Raw genomic sequence first — 16,278 nt, forward strand, 5'->3', positions numbered from 1 at the left:
CCTGACAAAAAGGGTTTTGTTTTTAGGGTTTTTTTTTTTTTTACCTCTGTTCAAGCTTGTAGTTGAAACCATGGCAGCACCAGTTTATTGGTGCCACAACTGAAGCTTGTGGAAAAATAAAGCGTTGGTGCTGAGCAAGCAAGTTGCACTAGAACCAGCTCCACGGAAAAACCCCAAAGCTGCTTCTCTGCTTAATGCTCCGCTCACCCAGTCAGGGAGTTCAAGTGGACAGCCACGTATTGGTGGGTTTGCAGTTGTGCCATACTCTTTCCATTTTTAGGTGACAGACATTTATGCAATGTTCAGAGTTTGAAATATTATTTTGTAAGCTAACCCTGCTTTAAACCTACCCAGAACTTTCTTCCTGACCTGTCTGCTGTGTTCCTTGGTCTTCATCATGCCGTTTGTTCAAATCTTTAAGGCTTTCATAAAACAGCAGTAAGTACACGGAGATTAAAGTTACTAACTTCTGAAGACAACAGATTGGATTGCATTTTACTTAGAGGTTCAAAGGTAAAGATGAACGCAGTCCAAACTTTTTAGATTTTTATTCCTTAAAAACAAGGATAAAAAAAACAGAAAGTAGAGGAATAATTTTCTTTCCATTTCACTTGTTGTCTACTTTGTATTGGCCTGTCACATAAAATCCTCAAAAATGTTTGCTACAAAATTTGGAAAAGTTTAAAGGGGTGCCAATACTTTTCTATGGCACTGTAAATTGCTTAAAAATAAAGTAATACTAACATAACTCCTTCAACTAGTTCCTAATGGAACAACACCACGTCTGCCTGAGTTCTTTGTGTGACATTAAATGTAAGAAGGAGTGAGGAAGAATTATCTGTCCAGCACCCAATCTGAGTGAAGGACGGAGCAGGAAGGTTATTAAAGCGTGTTTTAATCACTCGTCTCAGTCTTATATAAAGACATCTGACTTACAGGAATGAGACAGGAAGTGAAGGCAGAGGAGGGAGCAAAAGGAAGAAGGAAGTGCAGAGGTGAGACGGGCAAATATGTATATGATGAAAGCCTTGGTTGTAAAAGGTATGTGGAGAATATTCTGTGGAAAAACCACAATATGAAACTACGACGCGTCGAGCTGAGGTTGATTCCTGATGATGATGATGATGATGATGAAGAACATTCACGCGGCGCTAGTCAAACTGCAGGTAGCGCAGGACATCTCCCACTTTTTAAATGCTTCTTAGGCAATGCGGCAGGATGAGTCATAGAAGCATGGAGACTGAACGGGGAGCACCGGTTTCCTGAACCCACAAAGTTCAGGAAAAGGTGAAGCATCAGACAAAATGCAGTCAGAACATCCTGCAGCTTCCCTCAAAGACGACTCGCCTCGCAGTCTGGCATGGGGGAGGCACAGTTTTAGGAAGAAGGTAGCGATATCAAGCGAAAGCATTCTTGACATTCAACAATAGGGTGCTTTTTATTGAAGAATCTTCTTTGTTTGGGTCTGGGATATTTCCTGGTGAAGCGATGATGAATAGTAGTGGAATGTTCTGCTTATGAAAGACTTTATTCTCCTGAAGAAAAAGATGAGCTTAAACGTGATCCGTTGACCCATAAGCTCAATAATGACATGTTTTCATGAAAACATGTCAGAGTTTTCATGACAATGAACTATGAATGGGCTACGGTATTTTTTTTTTTTTTTTGTTTTTATTGATACTTGATTTAATATTGGGCTGCACAGTTGCAGCAAGAAGGTTCTGGGGTCTTTCTGCATGGAGTTTGCATGTTCTCCCTGTGCATGCATGGGTTCTCTCCGGGTTCTCCGGCTTCCTCCCACAGTCCAAAAACATGACTGTCAGGTTAATTGGCCTCTTCAAATTCTCCCTAGGTGTGTGTGTATGAATGGTTGTGTGTCCTGTCTCTGTGTTGCCCTGCGACAGATTGGCAACCTGTCCAGGGTGACCCCGCCTCTCGCCTGGAACGTTAGCTGGAGATAGACACCAGCAACCCTCCCGACCCCAGTAAGGGACAAGGGTGTACAGAAAATGGATGGATGGATGATTTAATATTTAATGATTATGTTGTTAAAATATAGTTTGTGTTCATTAAACGTTTTTTTTAAGATCAACTGTGAATTGATAGTCTCGGTTTGAATTTCTTACTCCCACAGTGAAGTCAAACTTATCTTTTGGTTTAATTATTAACTTTGCTTATAGTTTGCAATGTTAACACAGATAATGTAGATAAATTCAGAATATCTTACTAGGTAAATATGCATCTGGATGTACTTCATAAATGATCTCCAGACATTTGCTCAGGATTTCCTTCTTGTAAACCATCAATTAATCGACTTTATAACTGTATTACTTTGTGTGGATTCCAATTTATATGGGGTTAGGGTTATTTATTTATTTATTTGTGTATTTATTTATTTATTTATTTATTTAGCACAAAACATGCTTTGTTCACAACCTGTTCACAAAATATTTTTGAGTTATTTAAAAGCAGACTGATTTAATGGTTAAAAACAAAAAAAGAAAAACTTCAGCAGAAATACAATTTCTAGAACCGGGGCAACATCACCACAAGTTACTGTCATTTGAGTTCACGGAGCAGCCAGAGGAGCAGCCTCCAGTATTTGCTGCAGCAGTAGAGCAAAGCCATCGCAACACAGTTACATAACGGCAGCTGAGAGGGCGTCCACTGCGGGGAGCGGATGCTCTGCCTCCCGTCCTCTGCCGTAGTTCTTGGCGGGACAGAAACGGTCAGAAACCGTTGAGCTTGCAGACATCTATGAAGTCATCTGGAAACTGCTGAGGCCTGGGAACACGTCTCCCAGCGTTAAAACAGTCCGTTCTGATGTTTCAGGCGGTAGTTTCTGTACGTCACCAGAGCGCTGCTGACAGAATAAAAGCGAATCATTTGGCCAGAGCTTCAGAGAAACTGTTAATAGAGCTGTTTGAGATTAAATACCAAGGCCCACTTATTTACTGGCATTCCTAGTGAAGATCTGTAAATAGCCATAAAATCATTTATCAAATTGAAACAGCAGAACATGTGTTGATTTTCATAAATCAAAATCGGCTACAAGAAAAACGCCACTTATGTCAAGTAGGCCATATTTATGACATTTGTTCAAAAGTTTAGAATAACTGGAACTGTGAGAACCAAGGCTGGAAGATGACCCAAATTTACCTAGTGAGACGATGAGAGGTTAAACAAATCTCCAAAGTTCACAGTTAGAGAACTGCGACGTGTGGCTTCTTGGGATCACACGTTTTATGTAACAGCCGCTTATTTTAGGGCTTCTGCACACATCTTTTACCAGAGGTGCAAATGCTTGCAGAAAGTGATGCGTGCAATCAATTTACACCCCTGAGGAGGAAACTGAAATCATCTCTCTGCTCTGGCAGCGTCAGGAGAAATAAAGATGAGAAGATCTCTTCAGTTCAGGATGAACCCGCAGTTAAATAGTTACAAAAAAATCCGTAATAGGCCCCCCTTTCAGAATGTGCTTTCTGTGAATGTTTACGTATGGGAGGAAATATCGCTCCCGGGACCGTTAAGGGAGCCAGCTTTTAAGCAAAGCCATCAGTGTCACAAAAATCAATTGATTGAATTGGTTAAAAAGTAGAGTGTAGCCTAATGAGGTTACTGGCTCATGTCAAGCAGAGAGAGAGAAACAGACGAGTTTATCCATCGTGCAAAAAAGGGGGGAAATTATTAGCCTTTAGCAAGACATAAAAGTGCACAGCAACAGGTGAGGGAGGGGCAGCACTGTCCTAGGGAAAATTCTCTGGCCTGTCTTTAGATTTACTTTAAGAACAATATGAAGGAAATCATAACTGTTTGTATTAAGCTTTATAGCGTTGGCATACCTTACTACCAGTAACTGACTTGTTTGTCTAGGAGAGAAAAACAAGAAAAAAAAATCTGTTTCTTCTTTTTAGAAAATAGCGCAGTCTGACATCACAGCTGACGAGCATGACAGACAGTCTTTGTGGCGACGGAGGTCACAGCTGGCAGCGGGAGCCGTCCAGAAACCTCACATGCAGTCACTGTTCCACCAGCTGCAGTTCTGGCTCACTCAGTCTCCGCTAACCAGTGAAATATGTCGACTTTAATACGATTTCTAAACATTCACCTGCATTAATCTGGAATATATGAGCCCCTTTAATGTGAAACTCAGATGTTTACCATCAGTTTCTGATTTTTTTGGATGCACCTCAAATGTGTTGGTGGAAAACTAACAGTGTTTGCCTCAAAGTAAATTTTAGGGACCTCAGCGTTTCCGGTAAACTGGAGTGCCAGTAATAGGATGCTAAAGCTAATCACACCTTAATCTTCAACTGAGAACAAACTAGGTTAAGCTTGTTTTATCTGAGCCTGAGAAGAAGGTGCACGGTGCATCATAATGCAGCCCCTTTGCCTCAAAAAAGCCTCAAAACTACTTTAGTGTCTGTAAAAACGTATGCAGTAATTTAGAAATACTGTTGAGTAAATCAACTCTATACAGCTAAAGACAAGCTGAGGAATGAGAAAGAGGGACGCCAGCTGACTCACCCTCACCAGAGTCCAGAAACATAACAAGCGAGACCAAACATAAGGGACACGGGATGGCCAGTTCTGCACTAGTAGGCGAGGCAATGCCGTGAGAACGGCTGGATGTTACTAATTTTCCCTAATTGATCAGGAAGTAGCATCAGGGAAAAGTGCAAGGGAAGATTTCTGGCTTCAGTTATTCAGCAAACAGTTTAGGAGAGGAAAAAAAACACACACACACTTGACAAAAACATAAACTTTGAAGCAATCTAAATGAAGAACACAAGTTTGCACCTCTTGGAGGCTAAATACCGTAATAAAATTTAAAGTAATTGCCAGTGATCTAAAATGAAAACTTAAAAGATAGACAAAGTGTTTGAGTGACTAATTTTGTCCAGCACAGTCTCTATTCCACCCATCACTGCACACTGCCAGTCATCTGGCTTTTATTACAAATTGGACAAAGACATATTTAACTACTTGGGATTATTTCTAGTAAGAGCATGAAGAGTCACTGGGTTAAAACCGAAGGAACACCACCCATTATTAGACTACCAAGGTAACACTGTTTCAAATCTACAGCTGGCAAGAGACAAGCTGCTTGGCTAACACCAATCAGATCACACTATTTACAAATGGTATTGCTATTATACTTTATCCCTTAAATTTTTATGTTGTTACCCTAATAGGTTTCTTGCATTGCAGGAATCTCATCCCAGCCCACGTCTTGCTGTAGCTTTTTTGTGCGAGTGTTTGTAGATGTTTTTGGATCTTCCGAATACATTTCATTCTGTTTCTTTTTTTTTTCCATCTTCACAATCAACTACAGTGTTTACTCCCACCATCTTTCTACACTTTTTGTGAGCTCCACCTATGCTTAAGCTGTGGCGCTGAAAAATAAAAATACATTTTTTACAGACAGACAGGTCGTGTCCTGACGTTTCAACCACATTATTGACTTTGTTGCGACTGTCACGGTATCCTGCGGCTTAAACCTGCCTTTGTGCAAGGTGTTATTTCCAAGTAAGAAAGGACAAAACAAACAAAACAAACACACCCTGTCACTGAAACACAGTGTAAGCAAAACCAAACATGCAAGGATGCAAGGAGCGGATCCTTGTTTCGACCAGCTGAGACATTTACTTCAAACCAACTAACGCAACGCCGACAAGGGGATGACAGCCATGTTAGACATTTTGACCAAAGTGCTTAAAATTAAAAAAAAAAAAAAAAAGAAAAACACAACACCGAGCAAAACCAAATAAGCTGTAAAATTCTATGCTAATTGGTCATCAGCTGAGGTAGCAACAATCAGGCGGAAAAAAACCCCATCATACCATACATACCGGGCATCACATGAACTAGAAAGCAAACAGGAAGGACAGTAAAAACACGCCGAGCCGAGAGACTGCTGTGTAATTCATCTGTGTGAACAGCATGAAGCGCTGAAAGACTTCATCCTCCAATAAAACTAAACTTCATTTGCACTCAAGAAAAAAAAATATGCATGACTTTTTTGAGATATAAGTAATTTTTTAAAATGCAAAAATAGAAACAAGGTAATTATCCTTTCAAAAGATGGTACATGGTTAGTGAGGGGGTTTTTTTTGTATAGGCTAATAGAGGAAAAAAAACTGAGAAACCAAATACCCCATCTGTGCACATGTACACATTCCAAAAACAATAGCAGTCTGCAGACCAGATAATTCGCTTTTCTTTTTTTTTTTTCCAGCATCAATGATCACGAGGAATTCAGCATCTCCTCACTTTGACTTGGCAGAGGGTTTCATGTTTTTCTTTACACCCGGTGAAGGTAATATAATAACGCAGGTCACATACCGGCTTATTTCTTGCATAACTTCTCGGTAAAGGTGCTTTGTATATTCGAAGCAAAAACAAGCGGTAGCAAAACAGCGGGAGGGAGTGGAGCTAATTGGCGGCACCCTGCATCAATGCTCCAACCTGCATGAATGAAGAGACTGATGTTAACTCACCTCTAGCGACGTGCACGCCGACTGGTACTCATCTGTAATGAAAAAGCAGAAAAGGAGGATTATTCACATTCAGCCAATGAAGCGGGTTATTTATTGTGCATGTAGCTGCTTGTAACCCACCGCAAGGCAGATACACCCTCTGAATTATTCATGTGGAGGTATACTGGACAGTTATGAAATGCATAACCACATAACCACTAAAGAGCAGTAAAGCAACGAGTGAATAAACAATTACATTTGAGCTGTAGATGAAGCAGAAAACAGAAATCCGATCTTGCTAATGGAAAACATTCTCAAAATGTAAAACCAAATTTAAGAAAAACACAATAGGTTGGCCTCTGACTGAAACAAGAGAACGGGTTGATCATTACCTATGCACTAATTTAAGGTGAGTTCATATGAACCAGCTTTTCACTAGAGATAAAGGTCTGGCCAAAGTATCAAGGAAAGAAGGAAAGAGCTCAGAGGATAAAGTGCAGTGACGTGAAGTCACTGCGCACACTAATGCAGTGCAACAATAAATCAGTGCATATAAATGACACATTTTGTAAAGATACAAGATGCCCATTTAATTGGAGACAATCATCCCCTATAACTGATCAAGGAGAAATTACATTCCTGGTTCATCTAAGACAAACAAAAGAAAAAGAGGTTAAGATTTTGACTTTCGCTGGTGCATGAATTTGACATAACAGAATCTTGTTATTCTGTTAACTGTGATTCAAAATGGGAAAGACAAGAGAAATTCATTCAAATAAGGCAGATCTGTGCTAAGAGATTGTAGAACATTGTAGAAAGGAAAACGGAAAAGTTTGAAACCATCTAACATGCCAACAGATTAGAAACACACAGAAATTGTTCAACCATCACATAAATAAACGTGTGGCGTTTTCTAAATGTTTCAGGAACTTTAAGTGAAAGATTAGGATTGTAGTCCAGCTGTGTGCGTGAACAAAGAATGAAAATGTGAGTAAGCACTTCATACTCAATAAGTATGGTGATGGCACTGTAATGATGCAGGAACTTACTGGTAACGAAGGTTTTAACATTGACATTCACAGACGATGACGTTCTGTTGGTGTCTTCAAAACTTCACATTAAAATAAACCAAGTAACTAAATTAATTCTCAATTATTTATGTGTATGTTGTTGTTAAGTCAGAAACAAATGGACCCAACAAGTAGAATCTTTAATTTGCAGTTAGTGGACAAATTTTTTCACATTCTCCATGTGAATTGATCCATTTTCAAATGTAGCATCTCTCTCATCCATTCAGCGAAAAAATATGACCTAGTTTTTAGAACTGTGTAGCTCTTTGTCCTGTCGGCTATTTGTCCCAGGCAGGTCTGTGATCAGAGCACCGTCAGCGGGGTTTTCAATTCTCTTAGAAAGTTTTCACGTTTTGCCACACTGCGTCCACATATTTCAATGCATTTTTAGGAGATTTTATGCTACGAACTAACAACACAAGGTAGGGCAAATTCACGTCTTTTCCATTAACCGTGCAGAGGACACGACAAAGATGTTAAAGACGAAAGTCGAACATGCAAATTTTCATCCTGTGGCAAAAATTAGCAGTGATATGATCTCTCTTAGGCGAGACATGGTGGTGGTAGCATCATCATGTAGAGGAGATGATTTATTTTTCAGCAAAATAAAACTTTCTACAAAGAATTTCTGCAAGGCCACACTTTTCAGATACCATTTTATATTGATCCACTGCATAAAATGACAATAAAATACACTGAAGTCTGTGGTCGTACCATGTGAAAATGTGAAAAAGTTGAAGGGCTATGAATGTTTTTGCTAAGCACTCTGCGGGACATCTTAACACAAGATAATATCAGCAGAAACCATCAGGCTTAGGGTTGGTTTTCTGGGAGCTTTGCCAAATCCCACCACCTTGTCACTGACTCATGCGTAGGTTGCAAAAACATTGAGTTTCGGATGAATTGCAAGCTTCTTCTTCTTCTTGCTACTAGAGACTTAATAGGTCTCACATCCCTCTCATCACTACGCCTAATAAGAGTCAGAACAGAGCCCTGAAATACCCCAGCCACAAGCTAAAGGAGTCAAAAACACTCCCCACAAAATCTGCAAACTTAATGTACTAAGAGCTCTAAAGCCTGTGCTTCCAGTCATCGCTTTCAGTTCTATTTTTGGGTAGAGCAAAGACGCTCAAATGCACACGCTGAATCTGTTTGTTCTGTGGCAATCAGCGCCGAACACGGCAGTACAAGAAGCCGGACTTTAAGAGGCTGGAAAGAAGGAGGGATGCGACGGAGAGGGGAGGAGAAAATCAGAAAAGGCATGTGGCAAATATGTTCCCAAGAAGGATGAGACAGAAGCCCAGAGCCTAAAGCTGTCATGACAAACAGGCCTCCACCTCCTTCCACACCCAGCTCTATCGCTCACATATTCGTGGAATGCAGGTACAAAGCCACAAGGCTTTGACGCATGGAGCACACCTGCTAACACACCTGAGCTGCTTCGGTACCAAACCCAGTAGATGAAAGAAAATGACATCAGCAGACCTTTCGTGATGATTTTCCCACTTCCAGATCTAAGACCAGTGGGATTTGTTAATTAAAATGCTCTGAGATCAACCTAACTATCATTATTTTCTCAACTGGCAATGCCTTGATTCTTTAAAAAAAAAAAAAAAAAAAAAGGAAAGGAAATGTGTGTTTTCAACAAGGTGACAGTTAATACATGGCAAGTAAATTGATAGTAGAACTAATGGGAATGGGCCTGGGAGGCGTTCTCTTTCATATGTGGCAAACAAGGGAGTCGGTTTTTCATATATTTACTTTTAAAAAGCAGTTTAAAGTTTTAAAGACAGAACTATTTTTGCACTTTTAGTTTGGCAGTTTATTGATTTTAAATAACGGTATGACTACACTGTCCGACAATTGGAAGTTATCTGAAGATGTTTGTCTATCTGTAATATCTGCTCATCAACATGTCTTGTCTGTATAGCTTTTTCCTTCTTTCCCTCAGCTATTTATAACTTTCGTTTTGTCTTTGTTGCCGTTTGTCGTCACCTCATTTTTTGTATTCTGTAAAGTACCTGGTTTTGCCTTTGTGTTACATGAGAAGTGCTCTATAAGTAAATGCCGAATGACAAATTAAAAGATTATTTACAACAGATTCAAATGTAAATTAAATTAAACTTTTTTTTTGGTGTAATCAAATCAATAATTTTTGATCACCAAGCTTTAAATCTAAAATATTTTATGAACTTATTCCTCCATTTGCCCTATGTTTTAAAGTGTCTTCAGGGATGGTTAAATCCCATTCTCCAGCTCAAATCTGTATCAACATTAATGATAACCCTGTTGGCAGCTATATGACTAATCTGTCCCTGGCTTCCAGCCAGTTTCTCTCTTGATGCAGGCTAAATTGCAGGGATATGGCCTTGAAACAAGGCGCTCTAACATTTTTGAATATATCACGTGGTTTAGTGTTTACTGAAGCTAACTGACCACTTTGGGCTTCAAACAGCCATTCATTTATCTGCAGCCTGCATGATCAAGCTGCCATATTCACTAAGATTGTAGTGGAAATACAACATTATGTTGTGAGAACTAAAGATGAGTGTAAACATTTTTGAAAGTATACATCTTTCCCTTGGATTTGCCGGCAGCTATTCGGTGGTCTATGGTTTATTATTAACAGCCGTATTAAGCGCATCTAAACACATTCACCACATGGCTGGAAGCAGACAACCACAACAATATGGCCTCTTTAAGGGGATGCTCCGTTCATTCGTTACGCTGGGGTGGATGTGGAGATTCGTTGAGATTCGGCCCTTGCAGTTTACCTTGTTATCAGTGTAAAATAATCAGCTCGTCAGGCCGGGCCTGCTCTAGTTACCTTTGCTGCCTTCAAAGTGCAGCTTGACAGCCCCGTCTCTTCCGATCCTCACATTCCCAGGTCCATCGATCTTCCTCGGGTACTCCACCGCCGAGGAGCCCGCTGCCTTGGACGAGCCTCTCCGTCTGTGTTTCTGCGCCAAAGTCCGACAGCACTGGTAGCACACTGCCCATGCCTGTTCCTCGTTTATCGGCTGGCTGTACAGAGTCAGGATTTCATCCAGGGACAAGTCCTCGGATCCGTCTCCGCAGTCCATGCTCACGTCTCCGCGGTTCAAATTCCGAAGAACGGTAGGCGAAGAAGAAGACAGCGTCCCCTCCTTACTCCCGGGTCGCTTAGCCATTTTCACACCATCCTTAACGTCCTAATACTAAAAAGAATTACCGAAGAGTGAATGTCGGTAAATGGTTCTGTGTTACATAGTCAGTTTCTCTGAATCAGCTGGTGTCCGTCCAGTGACTCTGTGATGTGCGCTGACTGGAGTGACGGAGGAGCGCCAACCGTTCTGTGAACAGCAGCAGCCCTGCTGTCGGCCAGCGCCGCATGGTCCCAGTGCACTCCATGTTCCAGTTAACAGTAATACCACAACGTAATAAATAAATATTTACATCCATTCATATATATGTAGTATGTGTGTATGTAAAAAAAAAAAACAAAAAACATCAATGTCGACGAAACGTATTAGACGTTTGATTTATTAAATGTTTAAATCATATCGATGTGATTATTTACTGAATTACTCATCATTGCCTGGGATAAACTAAGTCAAAATGATAACACGATTAATTTGTCTAATAATTAAATGTGAAATAATGATTTAATAAGTAAATAATATATATTTCAGCTTTCACTTAATAATTTAAAAGTTCCTTAAATTTAAATATTGAAGTAATAATTTTTTTTTGTAAACAATGGGACTTTTTTCATGCATATTCCAGGTTTATGTTAAACAAATTATTTATGAAGTTATTTATTTTGATATATGAAGAACCTACTTATTTATTTATTTACTTATTTATTTATTTATTTATTTATCATCTCCAAAAATGATACAGATAATCACAAATATATTTATTTATCTCAGTTTTATTTGAAGGGAGATGGAGGAATGTTATTGTAATGATTGTAAATCTGTGGGACTTATGAGGAGAAAAAAATAGTCGCTGTCAGAAGTGTTGCCCTGTGATACTGAAACAAAATATTTATTTATTTTCTCTGTCTCTGATGCTCCATTCAGGTGGTGGCATCAAGATGTAAAATTGTTCTTATGGGGGGGGTTTTCTGACATATATATTTTAGTTTTGTGACCAATGAACTTCAGATCTGATACAGTTTTTGGAATGCTCTGTTTTCTTATTAGACTGTTTCAAAACTTTGTCATATTCACTAATATGACAAAGTTTGTTTTGAAACATAAGTACAGTGTGACCGAGTTAATAATTAAAACTCTTGGGAAGAATGAGGCGTACCTTGTCAAGTCTGGCTGAAGTCATGACCAACAGATTGTCTTTTATTTACATTCAAGCCCAGCTGAGCGTCACAGCTTCCACTTGATTCTAAGCCTTCTGCAGCATCAGGTGTTCAACATCGCCATCTGCTGGTCAGTAGTTTGGTTACCGCACTACCTCATCACCTCCTGAGTTTATTTCATGAGTTCTTGTTATCTAAAATACTTTGAAGTCCAATGGCTTACCAGTATAATACAGATGTACACATGCAGATCAGTGTGAGCCCCAACAATGTTATACATTGCATTGTTGTAAATAATACCATATACCATTAAACACAAAATAGAGACTAAAAGAGAACCAGTACAGCACATTATGCAGAACAAATACAAAAAAAAAATCAACAGTTCTGTTCAAATTAAGAGGAATTGTAGGCACATGCAGGTGTAGTTTTTTTTTTTTTTATCTTGCAAAGGCTGAAGAAGAACATCTCCAGCATTCAAGCTTCAGACACCCCAATCTCAGCTCCTAAACAGCACTTTAAGGTTGTTTTTTTTTAAATGAAAATTACTCACTGCACTGACTGGGCTTAAACAGCACACTCCAACAACAAAATATTTGCACAAAGAACAAAAGCAAATTCTTAAGGAAGCCCCGACACAGAGCACATCTAATGTGCAGATTGAGATTATAGTGTGCATATGGGGCCAATCTCACCTTTTCAAATGTTGTTGTTTTTTTTCTTCTTCTTCTTCTTAGAATTGTCTTAACACAGTGACACACTCCCTGACTGGTACTATGAGCATGGAGGAAAAAGCATGGTGTTTGGTTCCCACTCTCTTCCTCACACATGCAACAGCAATGCAGCATCTCGAGGTCTTTGGGTGGAGACGTAAGCAGGTGCCCTGTTAGGTGAATCGCTGCCTTCAGGGAGCCAGAGCGGCACAAAGTCACAAGCAAAGATCATCCGGACACGTCTGCAAGTCCTTGCCCTGCTGTGTGGTTAAATATTCTTGCAGCCCAGCTAATTTGCCTCCTCACAGTGTTGCAGCTCTTCTTTCATCTCTCGTCGCAGGCGGACTCCGGTTCAGGATCTCCAGGGCTGTTGACGCCAACAGGCTGGCCGTCCTTGGACAAAGCGCTGGCCTCCTTCGATGCTCTTCTTTTGGAGTCGCGAGTACTTTGCTGTGAAAACGATTTTAAATATCACTTTGAACCACACTAGGCAGTCAGAAGACAAAGATGACCGGAGTGAATCAATCCTGTTGCAGTGAATTGGTTTTAACTGATTGAATATCCTCCCTTCAAACTAATTGGTACTCTAGGTAAAGATGCGTAAAGAGCTTTAATATCTTGATGGAGCAGCATAGAAAAAATTATAAATTAGAACCCTACTGCTCTCCCATACTCCATTACTTTCACTTAGATTTTAAGCAAAAGAATAAGTGCATACTTGGAAAGTGGAAGGAAAATAGCCATTTTCCCCCCACATTTTGCTAAATTTGAACATATATGACATGCACATGTATTTAGTCGCATTTTGCACCGATAATAAAATCCAGTGCACTCAATGGGCCTCATTTACTTATATTACTGCTGCCCTATGCAAATCTCAGAGGTTAACGAGAGAACGATAGTGAACGAAAAACTTGCAGGAATCCTGAACTCTGCTTTTAATCCAAAAATCCAGTGAGAGGATGTCTGGTCATCAGTTTGAGACATTAGCTTTAAGCGGATTTGATGCTGTTTTGTGAAGTTAAGCAGACAATTTATGCTTGAATGTAACTGAACTGAAACATGCCTGCAAAGGGAAGTGAGCCAAAAATTCATGCACAGAGAAGAGAAAGACCCACTGTCAATCGCAAATGCTTGGTGGCCAAGGGTGACGCACCTTGCTTTTTCACATAAGATCAGCTGGGGTTTAGACAGCTTCCCTACACTAACTGAAATTATTATTTGAAAACTGCACTTTAATTGACTCAGCACGTCTTTGCCAGAAATTTTAATTTGTTTGCTAATCTTAAACATTGATGAGGTGTGACAGAAAAGCAAACGCAGAAGAAATATGTAAGGGAGAAAAGTACTTTTTCACAGCACTGTCCGTCAGTCAAGGAGCGCCTTGGTCTCCTCTGGTGGTTGGAGCCATTGGTGGTGATGGCCTGCTTCCCACACTGGGTTCCTGTTGTCACCATCCTCTTCTCCTTCAGACCGGCCTCCACGGTTTTACCTTTAACAGAATAATAACAACAACAAAAATGAATAAAACATACGGCCCTGTGTCTGCTGGGAATAGTTGTGATTTGCATTTTTGCACTCGAGTATAATTTCCCAGTCCACACGAAGTGGCTTTCAAGAGGCACTTGGCCTGCAAAGCGAGAGATCCGAGAATCCAACTTACTGTTCGGGACCGAGACGGGGGTTTCTACGTCCGTGTTCGTAAGCCATGTCGACTCTGTTTCTCTGGTCCAGCTCTCATGGTACCTCGGCTCGATTATCGCGTCCGCCCGACTCCCTCCACAACCCATCGAGAAAACCATCCACGGCAGGTGTAGCTGACGCTGACACGGATAAAAGCAGGGGTGTGGAAACACGGTTCGGTTCGTCTCACAGCAGCAGCAGCATCCTTCACATCGGTTCAGTCCCTGTTTCTTCTTCCATCATCCTCAGCAGATGCTGCTGCTGCTGCTGGTTGATGTTTCTCTCCACAGGCTGTCAGCAGCTGACCAGCATCAACACACACACACACAGAGGTGTTGTGCGTCATCAGGAGAGGAGGGAGTTCACACTGCGCAGACTCAGAGCGCTGATTGGCTCAGCTCGAGATGCTGCGAGCATCATCACTACGACGAGCGTCGTCATTATCATCGTGCAAACAAATACTACTCGGAATCCAAATTATTTAGCGGCGTTGAGCAAAAATATTTGGTAAAGGTTCACGACAAGTTCATGAAGCTACCACGCTTCCCTGTTTGCTGTTTTGTTAGTTTATCGCTAATAAGCTTGGTACCGATATGTCATATTTATGGGGTAAACACATGTAAAATGTTTTAAATTCAATTACGTTCATATTTTATCGCAAAACGTGTGATTGAATGTTGTTCATTCCAGCATTTAATTTTAGCGTAATTATTCAGTAGGGGGGTAAAAAAATCCCGTGTGAGAATGTTTTTTAAATCAAACCCCTGCTGACACACTTATTTACACCTTCAACAATTTCTATGAAATTTATATACTGCAAGCATTTTTTGTTATTTAGTTATTATTTAATATTTTACGGTGCCTGGATCTTATAACCATGAAGTGCAAATGTACAAAATGTTTTTTGGTTGTTTTTTTTTTTTTTGTTTTTTTTTTGGTCACTCCTCAAAATGGGAAAGCTAAGAAAACATGCCATTTGCATAAGGCATGTTGTAATGGAAAATTTTATAACGTGCTCCTCACCCCTTTTGTGTTTTAGATTGTGTCTGATGATGAGATCATGTGTCTGCATCATGAGATTGGTCAAGCTGCTCTCCTGTGCCATATAACAGCAGGAGCTCCTTGATCCTGGAGACTATCTAAGTGTTACTTTCCCCCAGCTATCTAGTGTTATCTGCCCCCTTTAGCATTAAAAGGGGCAGATAAGTCCCTTTGATGCTAATGGGACTTTAGCATTAACAATAGACAATCCTTAGCAATTGTCTATTGTTGAAGAAAACAACCCCCTTTCCTTAACAGACAAATGGCAAGACCATCTGAGTTGGGCTCCACATAATCATGGTCCATAACAATCAGGGATTTACCCCTATTGGCCAATCAAGTCTATCTTCTCTGACCAGAACCTATAAAAGAAAGCCAGGTCCACTGTTAGAGCAGACTTGACAGACTCCTTTGATTCTGTATTTCTGTTCTCACCTTGCAAGGTTTTTAATAAATTTCTTATTTTCTTCTCATCCAGACTCTTGCTAACGTCATTTTTTTCCATGACAATGTTTGGTATTGATCTCAATAACTCAGTAAGTTCTACTAAGAAAAGATCCACTCACCTAAAGCTGAGTTAATCAAGAGAGTTAATTAAAAAGCTTTAAAAAAAAAAAGGCAGGAAATGTGGCAAACCCACTTGGACACGAACTCAAGTTTGACTGTGCAAGCAAGCACAGTCAGGAGGATGGTAAAAGAGTTAAACACCAAAGGGCTATTTCATAATTATTGCTGAGGCTGGACTGTATCCTGTCTGTGTAAAATCTTGCAGTACAGCACAATTCTTTCATTTTGCTTTTGTTGCAGGTTTTGTAAATACTTGACCCTCTTGGTCTCCTGTATTTTACCCATCTTTACCAGTAACAGTGCATCAGAAACGTGTACAGAGTGCACACAGTTTTTAGGATTAAGAGCAGCAAAACCATATTCACAGCAACCATAGTCACGAATGTATTATGAAATAAATCTTCAAAACACACTGATCTCCCAAAGAT

At 40.1% G+C, this 16,278-nt stretch overlaps 2 protein-coding genes across 4 annotated transcripts in view; both read right to left on the bottom strand.

The window, feature by feature from the left end:
* Nucleotides 1–11,032, bottom strand: part of spire1a (spire-type actin nucleation factor 1a) — a 31,165-nt gene extending 20,133 nt beyond the window's left edge. The window contains exons 1-2 of one of the 3 annotated variants that reach the window (XM_014988466.2): nucleotides 10,377–11,032; nucleotides 6,501–6,532 (exon numbers count right to left, since the gene is read on the bottom strand). In XM_014988466.2, coding sequence (XP_014843952.2) covers nucleotides 6,501–6,532; nucleotides 10,377–10,719 — 375 coding nt within the window. In that variant the 5' untranslated portion in view covers nucleotides 10,720–11,032. The remainder of the gene's footprint in view (nucleotides 1–6,500; nucleotides 6,533–10,376) is intronic. The other 2 variants (XM_014988464.2, XM_088010239.1) reach the window with 2 other exon arrangements.
* Nucleotides 11,033–11,867: 835 nt separating this feature from the next.
* LOC106918592 (uncharacterized) lies at nucleotides 11,868–14,770 on the bottom strand. The gene is made up of 3 exons (XM_014988469.2): nucleotides 14,223–14,770; nucleotides 13,909–14,051; nucleotides 11,868–13,009 (listed from the first exon to the last, which is right to left on the bottom strand). Exons 1-3 carry the CDS (start codon nucleotides 14,359–14,361, stop codon nucleotides 12,884–12,886), a joined length of 408 nt encoding a protein of 135 aa, XP_014843955.1. The 5' UTR covers nucleotides 14,362–14,770; the 3' UTR covers nucleotides 11,868–12,883.
* Between the last annotated feature and the right edge of the window lie 1,508 nt (nucleotides 14,771–16,278).

This window comes from Poecilia mexicana, unplaced genomic scaffold, assembly GCF_051168715.1.
Source record: "Poecilia mexicana isolate PSO_F unplaced genomic scaffold, ASM5116871v1 scaffold_11, whole genome shotgun sequence".
Taxonomy (NCBI): Eukaryota; Metazoa; Chordata; class Actinopteri; order Cyprinodontiformes; family Poeciliidae; genus Poecilia; species Poecilia mexicana.